We start from the raw sequence: 20,234 nt of genomic DNA on the forward strand, positions 1-20,234 counted from the left end.
ATAATACCACCGTGTGAAAGAATACAGAAGAACATTTCTGGAATCATCTGTGTTGTCCAGCTCCCCTAAGGTCATCCGGCTATAACCGTATTGAGAATGTGACAATCTGGGCCCCCACCCTTATCAATCATGTATTTTAAGTGGATGATTTTTTCCCCGGGGCAGGGGACTATGCAGTTTGACTGTGAACTCCGACGGTTGTATCTGTCTAGGGCACTTGAAATAAACCTCAATCCTCTGTCTGCATTTCTACACCCCTCCTGAGAGGGCGGGAAGTCTGGTACTCAGCACACCACCAGGTCCTGATTGTGGGCCACCCTGAACCAGCCTAATTTTCTCAGCCTGCCCACCTCCTGTTGTCTCCAACCTCCTTAACCAAAGGGGAAACTCTCTTCAGTTCCTGTGTTTTGGATCGTGTGACCAGACTAACTTCGCCAGTGCGGGGGTGGTGTGTCTGCATGGGGAAACGCACTAATATGGATGTTTCTCTTTGTGTGTGCACCCTTGCAGTGTTGTTTACCAGGATGGATTTTATGGTGCAGACATTTATGTAAGTATTCATTAATGTGCATGCCATCCTTGTTTCCTCCCAGAGTTATTCTTTTTACAAGTTTGCTGAGAATCTCTCTACTGTGTGGTGCTGTCCATTCCCTCTTCATGGGCCGTGGGAGAATCTGTGGCTCGCAGGCAGCAGGACTGCTGCTCATGAGAGCATCCCACGCTGTGAGTGAGTGGAATCAATGCCTGGACCAACCTCAGAATAAAGGCAAACACTGCCCCACCTCCAAAGATGCCATTTCTCTCCTGTCAAATTAAGACCCACTGCCCCCCCTCCGCCCCGAAAAACAAAACAAAACGCACACAAAAAAAACAGACATTCTCTCTAAAGTTTTCAGTATGGTCTGTGTATTTTTAGTTTACTATTTAGGATAATAGCTGTAGATACCAAAGGTTAAAAGACATTTTCATGGCTGATGTTTCCTTATAAATATATTTATCATAAAGCCCTAGAAAAATATTTCCTCTCTCCCTTTCTTTCTCTGTCTCTCTCTCCCTCTCCTTCTCTTTCTTCCTCTATATTTTTCTACCTCCACCCCTCCATGGATGATTTTAGCAAGAAATATCTAACAAAAGTAGGCCAACTGGAGCATTAAGCCCCTATTTTTCTTCAACCCCTTATTTCTTCATGTCCCTAGAACAGCTCCCTAACTTAGAAGTGTTTGTTAAATGTAGAATTGTTGGTTAAATGGTACCACTTTGTTAAGCTGTTCACTTTTAGAAAAGTGTTTCACATTATGGGGACCATAATTAAACTTACCTAAGTTGATCTAGAATTAGTTATTCTCCTTCATTGTGATATTAGCAGCAATGTTATGAAAATGACTTGGAATAAACACAATTTAAAATAAATTAGCAAGATTGGAAGGTATTTTCTAAGTTATATACTTTTTTATTACAAGTGACCTCAAGTAATTTCGCTGCAATCATACTTGTTTTATAGACCAGATAACAAAGAAAAATAAAACCACATTTCTGATCAAATTGATGTCATTTACTAGAAAATGGGAAAGACACTGGTTATTTAATTTTTCCCTTTGAATTTCAAATAATTACAATTTGAGACATAGTATTAGTCTCCATCAGTGATGAACTTAGTTGAGTTCTATTATTATTGCATCAATTACATTTATTATAATCTGCGAGTTAGCTCTTTTCCATAATAATACTTATTAATGATTTACATGTTCTTTATGCACTCAATGAACAACCAACTTTCTTTTTTGTGTTGCTTGATTTACTCCTTCGCCCGTCTCTTTTTCCCAGACTTTCCGTTTATACCATTTTAAATAGAAAGGCAGGTGGAGGCTGAGCAGGCCGGACCTCATCCATACCCTTAGATACCCAGTGAACCCATCAGTCTACTCACTCCCCATTGTACCCTCTGGATAGCATAAGCACATGGAGGGACTATAGTTGGCATAATTAATTTTAGGGCTTTATTTATTTATTTACTTATTTTAAATTTTGATTTGAGAGAGAGAGGAAGGGAGAAGGAGAGAGACAGAAAAGCATTGATGAGAGAGAGAAACATTGATTGGGCCACCTCCTGATTGCTACCCACTGGGGACTGAGCCCTCAACCCCGCATGTGCCCAGATTTGGAATTGAACCGGCAACCTCTTGGTGCACGGGTCCACACTCAACTGAGCCATACTGGCCACAGCAGGGGGTTGTTTGTGTGTGTGTGTGTGTGTGTTTTTTTTTTGTGTGTGTGTGTGTGTGAAATTAAAGGGAGTAGAGAAAGGATGAAGAAATTTTAAAAAGAAAAAATCCACCAAAAAGAGAACTATCTTCATCAACACTTACCCCAGGGGAGAACAATGTGGATGTTACATAAGCTTATTATTATATTAGTTATCATTTATTAGTTCACCTCTCTGTAAAATGACAATAATTTGTTGCATTATTTTATTCCTAATAAAGAATTGAATTATTAATTGAAACTGTTCTGTGGAGATTTCAAATTAGCCTCTTTCTCTTGCTTCATAGATTTTTATCTAGTAGGAAGTAGAAGCTTCTTGAAGGCACAGCTGTAAGAGTCCACAAACAAACAAATAGAATGACTAGTGAGAGTAACTGATAGTGTGTAGATCTTTATTGGTTGGGATAAAGGAAAATCCCTAAGAACGAGGTGAATGGAAAGAGCCAAGAAAGTTAGAAGAGGGAAAATATACCAACATCCACTCTAAGGTGGAAAGAGAAATTCCATTGAGGAAGGAAAGCTCCAGAAAACCCCTTTGAGTTTTTTTAAGAGCTTTTGTTTCCCACAAATTCATCATATTTGGGCAAAGAACACCAGGCTCAGTAGTACAGCCCCTGTAGGTATCTGAGTGAGGTATAGATGAAAGGAGTTATTTCAGTAACTTCAAGTCCTGAGTATTCTGGTTTCTAAGTTTAGAAAACTATTCCACCCTAGCTGGGTTGGCTCAGTGGATAGAGCGTTGGCCTGTGGATAGTGCTTTGGCCTGTGGCCAGTCAAGGACATATTCCGGGGTTGCTGGCACGATTCCCAGTAGGGGGCGTGCAGAAGGCAGCCAGTCAATGATTTTCTCTCATCATTGATGTTTCTGTCTCTCTCTCTCACTTCCTATCTGAAATTAATAAAAATTAAAAAAATTAAGATTTAAGTTAGAAAACTATTCCTCTCCCTCTTTTCAAGCCACCCTAGTAGCCAAAAAAATTTATACATTTTCCCACTATTCCTATTATAGTGCTAGTAAGATTTTTCAGGGAGGGGGTGCGTGGGGGGCGTTCCAAATAGATAATTAGGTGATGGAAAAACTAGCTGAAATATGAACTTTAAGTTTTATTTACCCAGCACATTTCTCTGTCCTCTTTCCAGAAGGTAGCTCAGACCTTGCAGACCTTCCTGAATTTTTTTGTTCTATAGAAGATGGCAATTCTGGAATATTGCTGCTGGGTGGTGTGTGCACATGAGCGACAGTGGTGAACTGGTCCACCCCATTATAGCAGCAGAGCAAGGGTTCATGGTTGGCCTTAAGTTGATTTAAGGGCGAGGAAAAAATAGGAGTATTTCCTGCACTCTAGAATTTATGAAGCAGGATTCATCCTGGCTAGAAGTAACTTTGAATGTGCTTTTTCAAGCTTCTATCCCACCTCCCTTGAGATACTGGTATGTTCTGATGAGCGGATGTGTCCCCAGAGCTCCATTTCTTAAAGAAATGATGATTAAAGAATTTAGTAAAGCATGTGAAGTTCTGTTCCATTTAAAGGAAGTTTCTGGCTTGCTCCTTCCATCTTGTTAGAAATAGTGCACAATAAATAGGTTTAAGGCAATCCGGAGAGGACCTGGGATGTGTGTTGGACACTTTACTCACTTCTAATAGATTTCAACCAGCTATTCCTTTGTAATTTAATTGGGAGAGGAGCAAGCTTCTTGCTTTGGTTACTTTTAAGAGGTTAAGGGGAATCTGCTCTCCAGTTCTTTCTGCTCAGACATTCACAGCGTTGGCAGCATATCAGCAACTCAGCAGAAAGGATGCCAGCTCCTACACCAGAATGACTGCCCTTTTCTGCGCATCCCACTTTCTCCTGCCCCTTCTCCTCTTTGTTGTTCAAGGTCTTTCCAACCCTCCCTCCTGATATGGGAGCCCTCAGGCATTTCTGATTTGAGAGATCTGCAGGACCCCCTGCAACTGGCAAGCAACAACCTCCTACCTAGAATTAGCTCCTTCTTCATTTTTCAGAGCAGAGAGGATTGGGGAGAAAGGGAGAGATGTTCAGAGATGCCAGAGATGCTGGGAGCTAAAGCAAACACCAGGGAAGTGTGTGTAGGCTGAGGGCAAAGAAAAAAGCATCCTATGCAGGAGCCCAGCCAAGCAGGAGAAACACTGCCTCTCACCACACAGGACATGTTCAGGCCCAGTGTGGATGCCACTCCTCAGAGAGGAAGTAGGGGGTTTCTGAGTCAGAAAGGAAGCTAGAAAAGGTCACATCTGGGTCACTTCCACCTGGTAACATACCTCTGCCCCCCCCCCCACACACACATGCATACACACACAAACACACACACACACACACACTCACACACACTTATGTCAAAAGATGGGAATTTAGTTGACATAGGTAGCATATTAAATCTACTAGTCCGGTGTTATTACTTAGTGGTGGACATTTAAATCAATCCTTCTACATTAAAAAGTGGGTCAACTTAAAGAAAAAATCAATAACAGTAAAGGTGACACATGGGTATGATAGTGGTTAGAAAGGTGAAGTGGGAAGACTAAGTTGCCTGGACCTGAGACATAATCTGTCACACTTAGGGGTGGAGCTATAGCCTTCATGAAGCCAGAATTGATCAGGGAGTGGGAAATAAGTGTTGCTTATGTGATCTTAGCCAAGACACTTACCTTAATCCACGCAGGGAGATGTCAAAGAATGGGGCATTTGATCAAAGGGTAGCTATCGAAAATGGAAAGGAAATGACAACAGAGCTGTCAAAGGGAATTGACTGGAAACTAGAGTAAGACAGTGGAGTTGCAGTGGGAAGAAGGGAAATGAAGACCATGAGGGAGAGTGAGAGAGGGAACTGGCAGATAAAGCAAATGTTAACCACATGCCCTTGTATTTGGAGAGCCCCAAGCTTCCTAACAGGCAATGCAACCTTGAGACTGCCTGGCAAATGTGTCGATGAGATTCCAGCACATTTTCACATCATTCCTAAATTCTGTCATGACAGTTACTGGTTGACACCATGGCTAAATACAGTTATTTCTGAATTCACGTCACTCTGCTGTCCATGGATCTTAAAGCAAAAAGGTGTCCTCATTCCACCGCTGGTGGAGCTCAGTAGCTTCAGGATCATGCAAAACTGCAAAGTGGAAATTCTCCAAATAAAAACCCCACGTGGTTATTCTGAGACCCTGTTTCCAGTGTGAGACCCTCAGCATCAGCATTGGGCATCTAGGAGAGGTGACAGCCCACCAGAAAGTTAAGCATCTATATAGGTGAAGACCAGACACTCAGCCTCACCTCCTCTCTTCACCCAGCTCTATAAGGGAGCGGTCTCATTACCTATTACCTCACCTTATTTTTCCAAACCAGAAATGTTTTCTTTTTAGAAAATAGGTGATATCATTTCACTAGGAATCTCTCTCTTCTCTCTCTCTCTCTCTCTCTCTCTCTCTCTCTCTCTCTCTCTCTCTCTCCCCCTCTCTCTCTTCATATATATATCCCCCCAAAATTATAAAGGCAGTGTTTATTAAAATACATTTCATTTTCAAAATTGAGCTACCAGCTTTTAAGTATGTATACATTTTTGGGGAACACATTGTATATATACACCTTTACAAGGCAGGTCCCTAAATCTCTTAAAATATTCACCTGGAGGTCTGCCTTAGGACTAGAAATTTCACTTCAAACTAGAACCACACATGAAAGATTAGCCACACCCATGAAACACTCCCCCATCCACAAATCACCTCCATCTGTCCCTTGGTTCTTTTGACATCTTGTCAGTGTTATACTTGAATGAAGTAATAACATGTTAACAACACATATATTTTCTAGACCCATGCGCATGTACACACACACACACACACACACACACACACACACACACACACACATCATTTTTCTAGTCATATCTATTCAAAGTAGCTTTGGTAGCTTCCATGTGCTTCATTAATTTATGAAATACAATTGTGCTTTTTGATTTTAGTCAAAATTAAATTTAAGAAACACAGATGCTGATACAGTTATGGTTGCTACTGTACTGTCACCTTAACTTCCTCAATAATTTGGCATCGAAGTTAAATCCTCAGGTATTCCAATCATGAGCTCAAGAGAGAAACTTCAAAATAGTTAACTTGAACTATTGGAATGTGCTTGGAAGGACAAAAAGCCATGAAAATATCTTTTCTTCCTCCTTTAAAAAGAAACATGGGTTAGAACACAAATCAGTGAGTTATTTGATCCCATCTCCCTCTTCTTGATTCTCTCAGTTACAGAAATTTGCAACTAGAATTGTTTGGCACTGGTTCCTCTCCTGGTTCCATGGGTCACTCCAGGTCTTAGTGAAGAGAAGCAAACTTGTAAATGAATTGCTCTGGAATTTCGGTCTGACTTATGCATTTTCTTTTATTTATTTCATTTTTGCATTGAAAACATTACATTTCTGTTTCCTTATAGAGTAGTGTATCAAGAGCCTGTGTATGGCAATAAATTGCTACAGGTATGAAATCCTGACTGGTGGAAAAACTCATCACTCTGGTTGTGGGTTTGCTGTGAAATCTTACTAACAAGACCATTCCAGGGAGGGAGATATTCTCTAACATAGGAGGAAAGACTGAACTGAATTTTCCAGTTTTGATGTGAATTCTCCAAGAATGGAGATGATCATCCTCAAATTTCCCCTTTGCTAGATTATGAGTGTATCAAAATGGGGGTCTGGCTTGGCTATAAATTTCTTAAAATGCATCTGGTCTCAATTGATATAAATTCAGTGAAAAAGGACTCTAGGGTTTCATTGAACCAATTGTCTAAGAAAAATTTTAGTAGGTTCCAGGAGTCACCTGGAATGGTTAAATAAAAAAATAAAATAAAAACCTCTTATGCATCTAGTATTGAGGATAACTAATATATTTCTTCATGGTTTCATTGTGGGCTCTTATAAATTTGTTTCACACCCATTGCTATAGCTTCCAAACCTACCTCTCACTGCCAAAGCAACCCCCAAATGAATAAATTTGCAGGAAGAAAAAGAGCCCCACATTCATTTGAATATAGATGGTTGAGTCTCCAAATTTGGTCTAAAACCAACATTAAAACTGTCAAATAAAATGAAAGAAGAATGTAATACTAGGGTAATCAGTGGGAGTTTTATGACATGGGTTTTCCTATAACCTGCAATTATCATTTTTGTTCAGTACTAAGTCCATTAAGAAAGTACATTTTTTACTGTGAAAATTAATCATTTTAATAAGAACTCTATTATGAAAAGGGGGTACTTGAAACTAAGAGAGGACAAATTAATTAAAATTCGTGACATGAACTTTTATTTTTACCTTTCAAGAAAACTTGCCACATTTCAAAAACAGCTGAATGTATAATGCAGATAAATTAGGGAATAATGATTTATATTTAAGTTTCTCATCTTGCAAATGTCCTTGTAAATGTTGTTTTCAGACATAAAATGTTGAGTTCATTATATATACACCAATCTATCTGCTTTGTACAAAGTGAGATCCTGGGATATCCTCGGAGAGAAGGAGATGTGTCTGTGACCAAGCCCATCACAGTCCCAACCATCCCAGGTCCCCACCAACCCCCTCAAGTTTCACCTCCCCCAAGTAATTCACCATTTGGATAGTAGAACACCTTTTTCCAAAAAGTATTCTCTAAAGTTAACAATGTGATTCCCTTTGTCAAACTACTTTGCAGTGCAGTGGAGATCCATGGTGCTCGTCAGCATTGCTTTAAGTTCCACAAATAGAGCAACCACTTCCATACTGTTTAATTAAGTAATTCCCAAGCCTATCTGATTCAGGTACCTTCCCTTTCCCTGCTACTATTAGTATCCCAGAAGTACACTTCTGAAAATACTTTATTAGGGCATCACTAGAGATTCCTAATCAGTAACTTCCCCCATAGGACCTCCAGGGGTCTCGGTAACAAAGGAAATGTTTCTGACCCGGTGAGCCACTATCTTAGGTGGCTACATCCATCCGATGGTGGTGGCAGGGGAGGGAGGGGCAATTTATAAGGGCCATTTAAAATTTATATTTCATATAAGGTCACATTTATATTTTGCTGCTGTCCAGCATGTGAAAAATGAGTATGTCTTATGAGTAGGGAGTGTAGAACTATGTTGTGCTTGTCACCCTTTTTCCCTTGGTAGTGGGAAAAATCTCACTGTCAAGGATGCATTTTCGTCCCAAGATCTGGGAGGACCAGTTTCAACATGGACACGGTTTGGTGAGAGCAAATGAAAGTGAGCTCTCCTTTTTCAGACATTAGCACAGAACCTTGCAGCAGCTCTGGCTATGCTCAGCGAACTGCAAAATATGGAGCAATAAAATTGATGACAGTTACCTGTTAGAAAGGCAAATTAAAGCAATTTGTATTTTTTGATAATTTTACAGTATTTGCACACAGACACTGAGTTAATACACAACTCTGTTATTCCCCTAATATGGATTTTATACAGACGAAAAACAGTCCAGAAGGCAATGAAGTAGATAGATGTGCAGGTATTAGGCCACCTAGCTCTTTCCTTTTCCCAAATTGTTACATATTTCAGGGGTCACATAGACCTGGACTCACTAGGGTGGCCACCAGCCCCGTGTGGCTATTTATATTCAATTGAACCCAAATTCAATAAATTACAATTTCAGTTTGTTGTACTGGCCACATTTCCAGTGTTCAGTAGTCACCGATGAGTGGCTACCATATCGTACAGCACAGACACAGGACATTTCCATCATCACCAGGTGGTCTACTGGACAGCAAGGAGACCACAGATCAAGGTCAACATCTTCCCACTGGCTCTACAGACTTTAGCAAATGATGGCCTTGACTCTTGAATCTGGAAAGGTTGTAAACAAATTCCTAATGAACAAAAATAAGCATTAGGGCACTGACCACTGGTGCCAGTATTGCATGGAAACACATCTGAATGGCCAAATCATATTCAACTATGTAGAGGACAGGTCCTCTCAAAGCTTCATAGATGAGCATGTCTGTTGTGCGGATGGATCCCCAGTGTACACATATCCATGTTAGGTTCATACAATAAATATGGACCTAGTGCTCAGTGAGGTTCATGTTAGTTACTTCCTGTGTGCACTGCCATAGTTATTTCCACTTATCAAACTCGTTACCTAATTTCATTGACGAAAACTACTGCTGAAGTTGAGGTAGACGTACAGAGTTCAAACAAAGAGGATTTGCAAGTGGGACGTGGCTAAAAATCTTTGCTGAGACCAAATTCACAGTCACCAAAGCATGATTGACATGGCATTTGATGCAAATATCTTGGCAGGATTTTTTTTTTTTATTCTGGGAGTGAGAGACAAAAATAACACACTCACACACACACATGCACACATACACATGCACACACACACTTTCTCCACTCAAAGCTTTCAGCTGGTTGCAGCTAATGCTTCCTAGTCATCAGCTAGCCAATTCCAGCCCCTTCCTCCTCCCTCATTAAGTGCACTGCACAGGCCTGCACACCCGTGTCTTTCTGGATGCATCAAGAAAACCACAGAGATGGACAGGCAAATGAAAAGAATGGCTCCAGAAATCTGGTGACCTCTTTCCCCTCAGCCCACCAGCCTGTGTCTGAGCTTGGTGCTGGTGTGACAACGGCTTTGGTTTTACAACTCCTCAGCACATTTAATGAGTTTCCCCGCTCCTAATTAGAGAACATGGTGTTTGGAACACCAGGTGGTGTCTGGCTAAGACCTCTTTTTCTTTTGGTTTTGTTTTGTTTTTGTTTTTTATTTTTTCATTGTTTTTCAAGGGAGACTTTTTTTCTTTTATCTGGCTCCAGATTATTGCTGATTATCTGTCAGAATGTCTTGGATCTGTCTCCTCCAGGACTGATCCGAAGAACAAACTTGTGTAAGGATAAACTAGCTTTCTAGAATTGCTGTGTAAGTGATGGCAAAATTCCTCTGAAAGTGAGCTGTGGGTGGTAGAAGGTAGAAATAAATTATTGAGACCAGTTTAATCTACATTTTAAAAGATGAGTTTTGAGCTTCCCCCTTCATCTGCCTCCTATCCTACTTGGTTTTCCCCTATAGGATATGAAGCCAAATGTAACAAACTCCTCTACTCTCAATTCTACTCTTAGATACCCTCTGGCACATCCATGGTCTTGCTGTTAAGTGCCCCTGGACAGAGTAGCCTGTTCCGAGTTGCCCCGCAGAGGATTGTGGGACTGCATTCCTATTAGAACCTGAATGGTCCCTGTCTTATCAGTGGAGCCTGGAGCCTGTTTGTTAATTGTGCTGAGATCATTCTACGGTGGCTGATGTCTCGCCTTGGTCGGCTGAGCAAGACGCTCTGTTATTTTCACAGTTTGATAATCAATGCTCTGCTGAACACATTCCTTTCAAATATGCCCATTTGCTTGTCCTCTGCTTAATTGAACAATTGCAATTACTGGTACATACAACTACATGTTAATTATTTTTCAAATTTTTTTCTCTCTTAATGATTTTATTTACAAATTGGAATCCTTTATCATATTTTCCACACCGAATTCCCCATCCGAATCTCTGTGATATCTTTAGCCAAAAAGACGGAATTTTTAAGAAGCATTTACCATTCCTTTTAAAAATAATTATGTAAGATGTAGAAAGCTAAGGACTGTCTTCTTTAATTGTTTTACTGGTTAAACAAGTATATATGCAAGAGATTACTAGTAAGCTTGCCTTCTAAGGGGTTTAAAAATAAATAAATATAAAAGTCAAAGAGGGTAGTAGTTTAACCTATACTGGATTTTTAAGGAAGTAATCAAAGACTGTTTGAATAAAATGTAAGTTAATAGTTAATAAGTAAAGGTAAAGTATAATCAGTTTTGAAAATCTGGAAAGTTCAGCAAAGTATCAAGAGTATTTAAATAATTCCCCATAATCCTCCCCATCCCAAGACAATCACTGTTAACTCTTAGGTACATGTCCCTCAAAGGGTACCTGGGTTCTCCCTTGGGGATATGCTTACACCTGCTAACCTTTAACATCCGGCTGGGGTTGGTCTCCAATCCCCTGTCTCTCTGGTGTGTTTTTTGTACTTCCGCTCTGACACTAAGCTTTCATTAACCTCCACTTTAGACTGGTAGATTTGGGTAACTGCTGTTCTGGTGTAGTTTCACCATGGGGCATCCCTGAGTCGGGCTCCCTGGCATCTCTAAGTTCACTTTCTCCTTGTGTTTTAGGGTGGTTATGCTGCATACCGCTACGCCCAGCCTACCCCAGCCACTGCAGCTGCCTACAGTGACAGGTAAGGGTCCTCCTTTTTGTGCTTGACAGCTACTTGGAAATTAACTCAGCTGGTGGGGAGATGAGATTTGTGTCCAGTCTTGATGCAAATGCATGACATCTGGGTAGGCAGCACCCACCAAGTTAGGTCCCACGTGAGCCTACAAAGAGGGCCACTTAGAGACAGCGATGCCCAGTTCATTCCAAACTCTCGCCCTCTTTGCTAAGACACAAAGAAAATGGTATGTTTTGTTTGTGTATAGATCTTTCAGTCCTTGCGACAGCACACCTTGCATGTACATGCACACTCCCTGTGCAACCTTCTCATGGTCTTCTCTGGAAGACCATGGTCTCATCCAGCTCAGATGAAGAAAACAGAAGATGATCCTGCAGGCTTACCTTGATTGCAAGCAACCCATTTCCCTTTGTTATAACTCTTTACACCCAGTAAACCACTATTTAATCCATCATAAAGGAATGAGGGAGGCGTAGCTGGCATTCCTAAGTAGATTGGTTCTTTTTGCAACATCCAGTGTCCAATCCTACTAAGACAAGCCGACTTTTATTTGTAATGCACACCACACCCTAAGACTGGCAGCAGAAGAGACAGAGTGGGTTTAAAAAATGCATAAGTCATAATGGATGGTGGGGGAGGGTTGGTGTGGAAGAGCTTTATGACCAATTACTCAGGCTTAACAGATGACTCGGTTCCTGAAACGACAAGCCACAGCTATTTCTGTTTAGGTGCCTTGAAAAAAGAAAGTGTGTGTTTCCATATTGAATGCAACGCGTTGGCTCTGTTTCCTGAGGACATAAATGTGAATGTTCAGATGCTCTGCATGCTCAAATGTCACTGAGGGTGCTTATTTTGGGTAATGACTCCTTTAATTTAAAAATATGTTTCATGAATAAAGCAGTGATGATAACAATTTGCATGTGTGGCTGAGGCATGCTGGGTCAGACAGGTAAGCAAGGAGATGTATTTGATCTTGAATGGGACGAGTCGGCAGCCACTGGTCCTCCTCCCTGGCCTGTTGTGACTGGGTTCCTACCTGGGTTTGCTCTGGTGCTTTCCCTGCAGTTCCATTCCATTCCTCACAGACGTGTTGTGAGCTCATTGCAGCTACAGGATTTTTCTGAGGTCTAATAAAGCAAAGGAAATTGCTGAGCCCTAAGAGCGGCACGTTGAAAACCACATGCATACACATGTAATAAAGTGGCTCTTTGTCAAGGTAGAGTTGAGATCTGCCTTCTGCTTATATGCAGGTATTATTACTATATTCTTAAAAACAACCATAGCAAGGCCTCAAGGCTGGAGGGAGCCTCCAAAGAGATTCAAACAATTGGCAAGATTCAGATACAAATACATAAATTATGCAGTTGCCCAATAATCACTTGTTAAGATGCAAAATAGGTTTTATGTAAGTTGCTATCTTCGATACACTTTGACACTGGATTAGGAAAAAGGAGAGGGTCAGTAGGTTAATAAAAACGTTGACAATCTTGAAGTATTTAAGATTATCCTACAAATGAAAAGGCTTAACACTATTAAATTCTGCACACCAAAGATTCATAAAGCATCAATTGTAATGTGGTTTATCTACAATCCTTATTTTTATGAAAATATTTCTAGATGCTAAATTCGCAAACACCCACTTTGTATGTAATTATAATCATAGTAACTTAAGCCTGCTGTATAATTATAAGAATCTTAAACAGATTTATTTGTGGAGGGATTTTTATCTTGCTTCTCAGTATAAGTGCATCTATCCCCAAGTTGAAAACAAGGTTAATTACAAAGATCTCATTTAAATTGCGTTCTTCAATAAGACCAATCTAGACATTAAAAAAAATAATGTTTAACACTATTCTTAGATAGAATTACTTAAGGATCTGTCCGTCTCCATTTGTATTCATCTAAAACTTAAGTTAAAATGTTGTTGCATTTGGGGGCACCATATATGCAAATATGTGTATGAAAATCTGTTATTTTAATTTTATTAAGATTCTCATTGGCAACATGTCTTACTGAAAAATTGCCCTCATTCTTGAATTGGTAAATTTTGAATAACTTTACAATCCCACTTGAGTATAATCATTTCAGTTGAAGAAACAAACTCAGTGGTAATAGTCTTGTCCATGTAATTGGCCTCTTGCTGTTCATTAAAAAATTTGCACATTAGGTCTTCTTGCTTGCTGTGTAAATTGGTTACCAACCCTATTTAACTGTATTATAAGCAAGACACATGCCACATATGGAAATATAGCATTGAGGTAAATGCAGTAATAGGTAAATTACCAGAAAACAGTCTTTAAAATGATATTTCTGGTTTGATTTGTAAAGTGTATTTATGAAATGGTGGTCTTCCCTATTACTTTTAGCAAACAGGTAAGGTGAAGAAAGACCCTTTTATAGAAGACACATGTTTTGGGGAAAATGTGAAGTTATCAGAATAGCTTTTTAATCTAGATTGAAGATGCCAAGTATCTAGAATTTATCTTAGGACAGTTGTGTAATATTTTATTTTAACACAATCCTAGTGTAATATCAGTAGTGATTGATTCTTAGTTCCTGTTCTCTAGAAGATAAAGAGAAAAACTCCTTAACCCAAAGAAACCTTTCCAAAATAGGAGGTAAAATCAGCAGGAATTAGAACGTTTTGGTAATGTCCATAGTTGTCAACCTGTTCCAAAAAGAACTGCAACAACCTGCCCTGTAACCATGAGTCATTTCAGATGTCTTGAAAGTGAAAGAACTTTGGTGTCCCCAGTTGGTAGAATTTTACCTTTTATCAGCACAAATTAAGCTTTCATCAAATTAAAAATTCATACTTTTGAAAAATATTGAACTCAGGTAACCTCAGGACTGCCCAGAAGGTCCTTGATGGGCAGCTTGCAACTCTCTGCCCACCATTTTCTTGGTTAAACTATCACATGCTGATTATCTTAGAGCATCTGAGAGTTTCTGAATGCTGGCCTCCAGAATGAAGACCATCTGGTGTGGGCAGAGATTTCCCCAAAAGAAAAAGACCTGACTGGACTAGGTAATTTTATAGTCTCCTTGATGCATTTAATGAGAATAGGCAAACAACTTGCCTCGGCATTTAGGAAATATTTGGTAAGCACTTGACCTCACCAGATCTTTATTTCCAACCTGACTTTGATTTATGAAAAGCCAACTGTCCAAACTGTCAAAGGAGATTGTGTTCTGAGCTTGAACCAATGAAAGCATGGCAGTGGGGCCGACGGTCATCTGGTCATTGCATGCCACTTGGTGTTGCTGATGTGTCCGTGATACGTTCTGGATTTGACAGGTCCATCATCACATTAGCTCGAGGAATGGCTTGCTTGGATTTAGCCTGGGGCCAGGCTTCTCTCTACGGATTGGCTCTTGGTTTCTTTGTGTATTATGACTTGATAGTTGTTGCATCTTGGAGCAGCCAAACAAGGGGATGGGGTGGGGGAGGATTCCCTGTTCAATGAATTATGCTGCAAATGTTTGGGGAAATACCTATGGTGTGTACATAGCTTGGATGAAAATGTGAACTCTTCGGAAAGGCAGGTATTTGTCATGCTTGTCCTGCTTGCTGACATCCTAACATCTAACAACCAGTGCATGAGAACGTTCCTCCACATTAGGACTGAAGGGAATTAGATGCAGACCAGCTGGAGAAGAAAGTGATACAAAGTGGTTCACTCAGAAATTTCATAATGATCCCATTGCACTGATAGTTACCAGGGACCCTTTCTTCTTTCATGTAAGATGCATTTCCTTTAAGAATCCCTGACATCAGCAGCTTTATACATACAATTAGAGACCTGGCAGTGCAGATGACTCTAGACTGAGCAAAAGAGACAGCAAGCAACTGGGCTTTGTTTATTTTCTCCCCCGTTTAGTTTGTTTGATTTTTGAGATCTTAAAGTTTTATTGGCAATATTAGACTATACCATATGAAATTTCTATTTTTGTAGGACAAACATGGTGTGATGGCAAGTTCAACTTAGTAGACAATCTAATGAAAATGCCATAATATCAATTATCTTGCTCTCTGCAATTGAAATATATATGTATACTTATACATATATGTGTGTGTGTGTTGACATACATACATGTGTACAATACACATACACTTACCTGTGCCTTAGGACCTCAGGAAGGACTCACTAGAGTAACTAGGTAAATGTTAATAAAATGTGGCCAGGACGGGTCATATTCAGGCTGTAGTCACAAGCCACATGCTAGAATACTGTTTAATTCTGATACTCATAACTCACAAATAAAAGGTGCTGTTTAAGAGAGAAGTAAATTAGTAGTTCTTTTTAAAAACTCAACAGAGATAAGTAGGCATGCCTTTGGGGTCGTGGAGAAGCTGGTCTACTATTTTAAATTATATAGATGATAGAGATAGTTTTATATATATATATATATACATATATATATATACACACACAAAGATGGGTAGATGGATTGATAGGTGGGTGGATGGATGGATGAATAGAAAGGTAGATAGATAGATGATAGTTTAAAACATACACAGATTATATAGGTGGCCAGGTGGATGAACAGAAAGAGAGACAGACGGAAACAAGAAAGGAAGCAAGCAAGCAAGGAAGGAAAGAGGTAGCAAAAGACCAAATTTCTGCTTTCTTATACTATTTTGTCATAAGCATAACTACAGAAAATAGAACTAAAGCCAAATGTACCTCCTAAGTTTGATCTAAACTGAAGAAGTAAAGAGATTTGAGTTTATTTTCCTTGAGTGCAGGCTACTCCCTCTGTATTTGAGAACTTATTACCTCCTAGATTCAGGTTAAATAATAGAAGCCGTTGTTAAAATAAGGCTGACAATTGCATTTTAAATAATACAGCATTTGATTTGGAGTCCTTATCAAATGAGACAGACTAAAAATTAAGAGATTGTCAGCCTGGAAAGCATCTGAGCATCGTGAATGGAAATTTAATTTACTTCTTTACAGGGTAATTTTGTGAATACAAAGGGTAATTTAAAAAAATATTGTTGTACTTTAGGGACTAAATGATTGTACTTTTTCTTATTGTGGGGTAGAATACAGACTGCTTCATCTGTGGGTAATAGGTCTCCCTTAATGAGGACAGGTGATGCAGAGCAGACAAGGGAGGGACTCCCATTGTTTTACTCATTCCTCTCACCTATGCCAAGTTCCAGAGGTTGAAACTGCTTCTGGTTGCAGAGCAGTAGGGAACCCCCTATTCTCTGTGAATTGTGCAGGGAGAGATCTCAAGATCTTATCCTAGTGCTTTGTTTAAAGCACTGTCTCCCCAGGCCGGTTCCAGGCCTGATGGCTGCCTCTGATGACATATTACTCGTTTTCCAGGACAGGGAAAGAACACAGGTGCGATGTAATAGGGCTGTCAGCTCATCTGGGGAATGGCCCAGGCTTTGTCCAGGCTTCTTTCTTAGATGCTGTTTAAAAAAATAGCTCTTCTTTTATGGATGACAGCAGCAAATGGTAGCTTTTTTTTTTTCTCTTACCCAGTTTTATTTTTAATGTTCTTACTTGGCAAAATAAAAGTCAGCAACTCTATGGTAACCTTTCTCTTTTATTTACACTTTCAATCTTTTTTGAGACATCACTGTTGAAAAAAGCCAAAGTGAGAAATTGTAAAATTTGGCGATGCCAATGATGGCATTCTCAGATAGACAAGAAACTGAGGACTTAGTTCATGGAGGTTGAGAGAGGATGGAAGCGTATTCTTGCCATCTCCCCACCTGAGACAAGGATCCAGGGCAAGATTCTGAATTCAGATTATAACCTGTTGAGTCAAAGTTTGGCAGCAAACTATAGTTATTACTCTGCACCTCCTTAGATTGTGGCTTGTTGAAATTGTCAATGATTTGAGTTTTTTAATCTTTTCTGCTATTTTCATATATTCTGATGAGCTCACCTGGGTTCTGCAATTTTAAAAAAGATGCTCTGTTAACTTGTAGTAGGAAGTAGGAGAAATGAGTCATTAATGTCTTTATTTATATTCTTTTATATCTCAGTGCCTAGAAAAATATGTCCATTTTTATTATTAGAACACTGGATTAAATATATACATATATATGTCTATATTAGTATATATAATACATAGTAGATTATATATTCCTAATTTTATTTATATGCTTATTTTTATTTTTTTTTTAGTTTAAAGTTTGCTCAGGAAGAGAAAGTGAAACTAATTATTCCAGACAGCTTGAGGGTAACTAGAAAGAAACACTTATTGCTTGTGAATTTCCTATTACAAGATGAAAATAGATTTCTTTAATAAAACTTTCAATATATACGACAATGCTGCTGTTAATGTTCATTAAGTGGAAATAGAGGACTTCATTATTTGCACTATTGATTACAACTTCTTGACATACCACACCAGGAGACGAAGTTTGATATAGGAGATGAACCAAACTTTGATTTAAATCATCTCTTTGTAATAATGATAACAATATTATGATAATAGCAATAATACCAATGGCTATTTATGGAGTCCTTACAAAGTAACAGACACTGTTCTAAGTGCCCTACAAATACAGTGTCATTGAGCTCACACACTAGCCCTGTAAGATTGATGTTGTCACCTCCATTTTACAGACAAGGAAGCAAGCTTGGAAAAGTTGAACAAGTTGACCAGCTCAGCTTAAAAGTTTAAATCTATGCCCTTAATTATTAGACTTTATTGCATCTTAGTGGTGCAACCTTAGGAAGTCATTTATTTGCAGTGGGGACCACCTCATCTGTTATGTGGTTTTTTTGACTCCACCTTACTGAGTGGTTTTCAAGTTTGGGGACAGTATCTATGAAATATCCAACACATAGAGGGCAATACATAAAATGTTCTTGTTTTATTTTTGTATATTCCCATAAGATAGTCAATTAAGAGCTTTAACCCTTGAGAGCTAGAATGAGCTTTGAGGAAACCAAAAATATACAGATTATTTCAAATCCACCTGAATCTCTAAAACTCTGGTTTTTGAAACAGTTTAGAATCACTCAAAGAGTTCAGGTAGAATAGTGACCAAACCTGTTCAGCTGAGTATGATATAGACAAGCCTTTTAAAATATAACTAGAGGCCCGGTGCACGAAATTTGTGCATGGGGAGTGTGTCCCTCAGCCCAGCCTGCACCCTCTCCAATATGGGACCCCTCGAGGGATGTCTGACTGCCTGTTTAGGCCCGGTAGGATTGGGTCTAAACGGGCAGTCGGACATCCCTCTCACAATCCAGGACTGCTGGCTCCCAACTGCTCGCCTGCCTGCCTTCCTGATTGCCCCAAACCACTTCTGCCTGCTAGCCTGATCACCCCCTAACCACTCCGCTGCCAGCCTGATTGATGCCTAACTGCTCCCTTGACAGCCTGTTTGCCCCTAACTGCCCTCCCCTGCAGGCCTGGTCACCCCTAACTGCCCTCCCCTGCAGGCCTGGTCACCCCTAACTGCCCTCCCCTGCAGGTCTGATCACCACTAACTGCCCTCCCCTGCAGGACTGGTCCCTCCCAACTGCCCTCCCCTGCAGGCCTGGGTCCCCCCCAACTGCCTTTCCCTGCAGGCCCGGTTGCCACCAACTTCCCTCCTCTGCCAGCCTGGTCACCCCTAACTTCCCTCCCCTGCAGGCTTGAACACCCCCAACTGCCCTCCCCTGCAGGCCTGGTCCATCCCAACTGCCCTCCCCTGCTGGCCTGATCACCCACAACTGCCCTTCCTTGCAGGCCTGGTCCCTCCCAACTGCCCTCCCCTGCTGGCCATCTTGTGGTGGCCATCTTATGTCCACATGGGGGCAGCCATCTTTGACCACATGGGGGCAGCCATCTTGTGTGTTGGAGTGATGGTAAATTTGGATATTACTCTTTTATTAGATAGGATAGAGGCCTGGTGCACGGGTGGGGGCTGGCTGGTTTGCCCTGAAGAGTGTCCCGGATCAGAGTGGGGGTTCCCTTGGGGTGTGGGGTGGCCTGGGCAAGGGGCCTGTGGTGGTTTACAGGCTGGCCACGCCCCCCAGCAACCCAAGTGGAGGCCCTGGGATCTGGGATTTATTTATCTTCTATAATTGAAACTTGGTAGCTTTGAGCGGAGGCCAGGGCCAGCCAGGAAGCTTGGCTTCTTCCATCGCCGGGGAAACCCAAGCCTCCTGCTCACTCTGTGGCCGCAGCCATCTTGGTTGGGTTAATTTGCATAATCACTCTTGATTGGCTTATGGGCGTGGCTTGTGGGTGTAACAGAGGTACGGTCAATTTGCATGTTTCTCTTTTCTTAGTGTAGATAGGTAAGTTATATGCTAACCTAATCCATTAAGTTCCATGAATAATTTATGGTGGTTTTTTTGGCTTTGTTTTTTGTTTCTTTATGGAAAAACTTTTTAGGGGGAGGTGCGTGTTAGGGGCTGAATAAGCCTTTCAATTTATTATCAGCCCTTCAAAGTTTATATTTTGATATGTCAGGTTGTTTTAAAGTGAGCAGTTTTGTATGATATTTCTTGCAACGTTTTTTTTTTTTTTTTTACCATGTAGATTTCTATTTTGAAGTTAATTTTTTGGTAATGTCTCTTGTGTGTCAGGTACTATTTAAAACATTGCATCAACAAGCTAATGAGATAAGCAGTAGACAATAGAATAATGAGGTAAGCAGATGCCAATAGAAATGATTATTCAGAATGGGATGTGTGACAGAGAAGGGACATACTGATCAGGACCCATAGACAACAGGCTTCA

The 20,234-nt window shown here is 40.3% G+C and overlaps 1 protein-coding gene across 46 annotated transcripts in view; it reads left to right on the forward strand.

Annotated features, from left to right (window-relative positions):
• RBFOX1 (RNA binding fox-1 homolog 1) overlaps positions 1–20,234 on the forward strand; it is a 2,122,525-nt gene that overhangs the window by 2,071,134 nt on the left and 31,157 nt on the right. For 41 of the 46 annotated variants that reach the window (XM_080678210.1, XM_080678241.1, XM_080678221.1 and 38 more), the window contains 2 exons: positions 511–550; positions 11,467–11,531. In XM_080678210.1, coding sequence (XP_080534336.1) covers positions 511–550; positions 11,467–11,531 — 105 coding nt within the window. Of the gene's footprint in view, positions 1–510; positions 551–6,710; positions 6,754–11,466; positions 11,532–20,234 lie in introns of all 46 variants that reach the window. The other 5 variants (XM_080678203.1, XM_080678215.1, XM_080678228.1 and 2 more) reach the window with 1 other exon arrangement.

Source organism: Plecotus auritus (assembly GCF_963455305.1).
Source record: "Plecotus auritus genome assembly, chromosome: 7".
NCBI lineage: Eukaryota > Metazoa > Chordata > Mammalia > Chiroptera > Vespertilionidae > Plecotus > Plecotus auritus.